The sequence below is a fragment of the Propithecus coquereli genome, unplaced genomic scaffold, assembly GCF_000956105.1.
Source record: "Propithecus coquereli isolate 6110/MARCELLA unplaced genomic scaffold, Pcoq_1.0 Scaffold61, whole genome shotgun sequence".
In the NCBI taxonomy this organism is placed as follows: Eukaryota; Metazoa; Chordata; class Mammalia; order Primates; family Indriidae; genus Propithecus; species Propithecus coquereli.
The window spans coordinates 5,751,613-5,753,357 of NW_012152063.1; the positions used below are offsets into that span (position 1 = coordinate 5,751,613).

Consider the following 1,745-nt stretch of genomic DNA (forward strand, 5'->3'; position numbering starts at 1 on the left):
TTCTTTTAGTGCTAGCCAAATTTTTCTTATGTCCTCTCTTCACTAGGCTCTTTTTTCACTTTGTTGTTTGTTTTTACAAAAACAAGTTAAAAATCATAGCACCCAGGCTGAAGCAGGTATCACAGCACAACTGTGGTTGTCATTTCCTGTTCTAACCATTTAATAGTGCTGTCTTCTGTCTCTGTGCTTTTCTTCCTATTTTTCATTAGAAATTTAATACGTTGGTAGGGGAAAAAGGAGCTCAAATGAGTGGAGGTCAGAAACAGAGGATCGCCATTGCTCGAGCTTTAGTTCGAAACCCGAAGATTCTGATTTTAGATGAGGCTACATCTGCCCTTGATACGGAAAGCGAGTCAGTTGTTCAGGCTGCACTGGAGAAGGTAAGTGAGCAGGAGCACTGCGTATTTCCTTTTCCTGCTTCACCGTTGTTGTTAAATACAAGAAAGCATGGATCTGTGATGGATTACTTAAGTTCCTTAAGGTATGGATGCAGGTTGCTCACCCACGGAGGACCTTACGTGATGGTTACAGGAAGTGATTTGGAGGAGAGAAGGAGACATTGTAGTTGGTGCTAAAAATATATATATGAGGCTGATATACAAGCAATCATCCCGAATACACCTCCGTTTTCACAGATTTGCACTTTCCCCCTCCCCCGAATAACCCCGCCACCATCAGCACTACTATTACCATGTCCATCCTTTGCCTATTCCATACACACCTGTGGGATTCCCTTCTCTGACCACTTTTCTTCCTCAGGGCAGTCCCAGGTATTCATTTTAACCTTACTTCCCCTCAAGTAGAGAGCCAGCTAATCTTGACCCAACCCCCTTCAGCAGCCCTGGCCCCTCACACCTCACACCGCCCTCCTGCTCACCCTGTGCAGGCCACAGTGCAGTTGTGAGTACAACTGCCCCAAGTACGCTACATCTGGGAGGGGAGTCCACAGAGGTGGTGTGAAAAATCATTGAATGCGTTTCTCAGTGGCCAGACTCTTTTAAATCATGGCCTCCAGACCCTTCTGAAGGCTAAATGGCACGTTTTATTTTGCCTTTACATGGAAATGTATTAAGTGTTTTTCTCTCTAGGAAAATTGCAGGCTTCTCTTTTAAATGTTGACTTTGTGGGACCAGAAATGGATACTGGCAGCCAGAGTGCCCATTGCTTATTGAAAAATCTATTAGTTCCTATTATTTACTCACAAATCAGATTGTATAAGTTTTGACCTTGTTTCCCTCCCATGATGACAGTGCCACATGCTGCTTGCACGATCTGAAAATCCTGATTTATTGTGGACGCTTGGCCAATTTGATTCATCTTGGTAGAAAAGAAATGAGGGCAGGGGTAATGTTTTGTTTTATACTTAGGAACTAGGACAGGGATTTCTATATAGAATATCCTACATAAATCGTTTTAATAATAGTGATGTCTATTTATTTAGGGCTTCAATGTACTAACAATGATTACATTTAACATACTCATCTCGAGTTATTTTTAAATGTATTGTAACAGGCTTTCAGGTTATTGAGAGGTTACATGTTGTGCCCATTGTCTTCTCATCCAATAAGCTAATCACTCTAGGCAATCAAAACTAGTTCAGACTTTAAAAATAAATAGTTGCTTGGCAACGTGATAAACTAATCAATGCTCTTCCTACTGGATAAAATGAAATCCCTGTTGGAAATGAAAAAAGAATGCAAAATGTTTGTCAACTATGATTCCAATTACATGAAATATGTGTACCT

General features: G+C 41.0%; 1 protein-coding gene across 1 annotated transcript in view; it reads left to right on the forward strand.

Moving 5' to 3' along the window:
- The window catches only part of ABCB5 (ATP-binding cassette, sub-family B (MDR/TAP), member 5), a 111,267-nt gene that overhangs the window by 31,591 nt on the left and 77,931 nt on the right, over positions 1-1,745 (forward strand). The window contains exon 13 of the mRNA XM_012659400.1: positions 210-380. Within this exon, the coding sequence (XP_012514854.1) occupies positions 210-380 (171 nt within the window). The remainder of the gene's footprint in view (positions 1-209; positions 381-1,745) is intronic.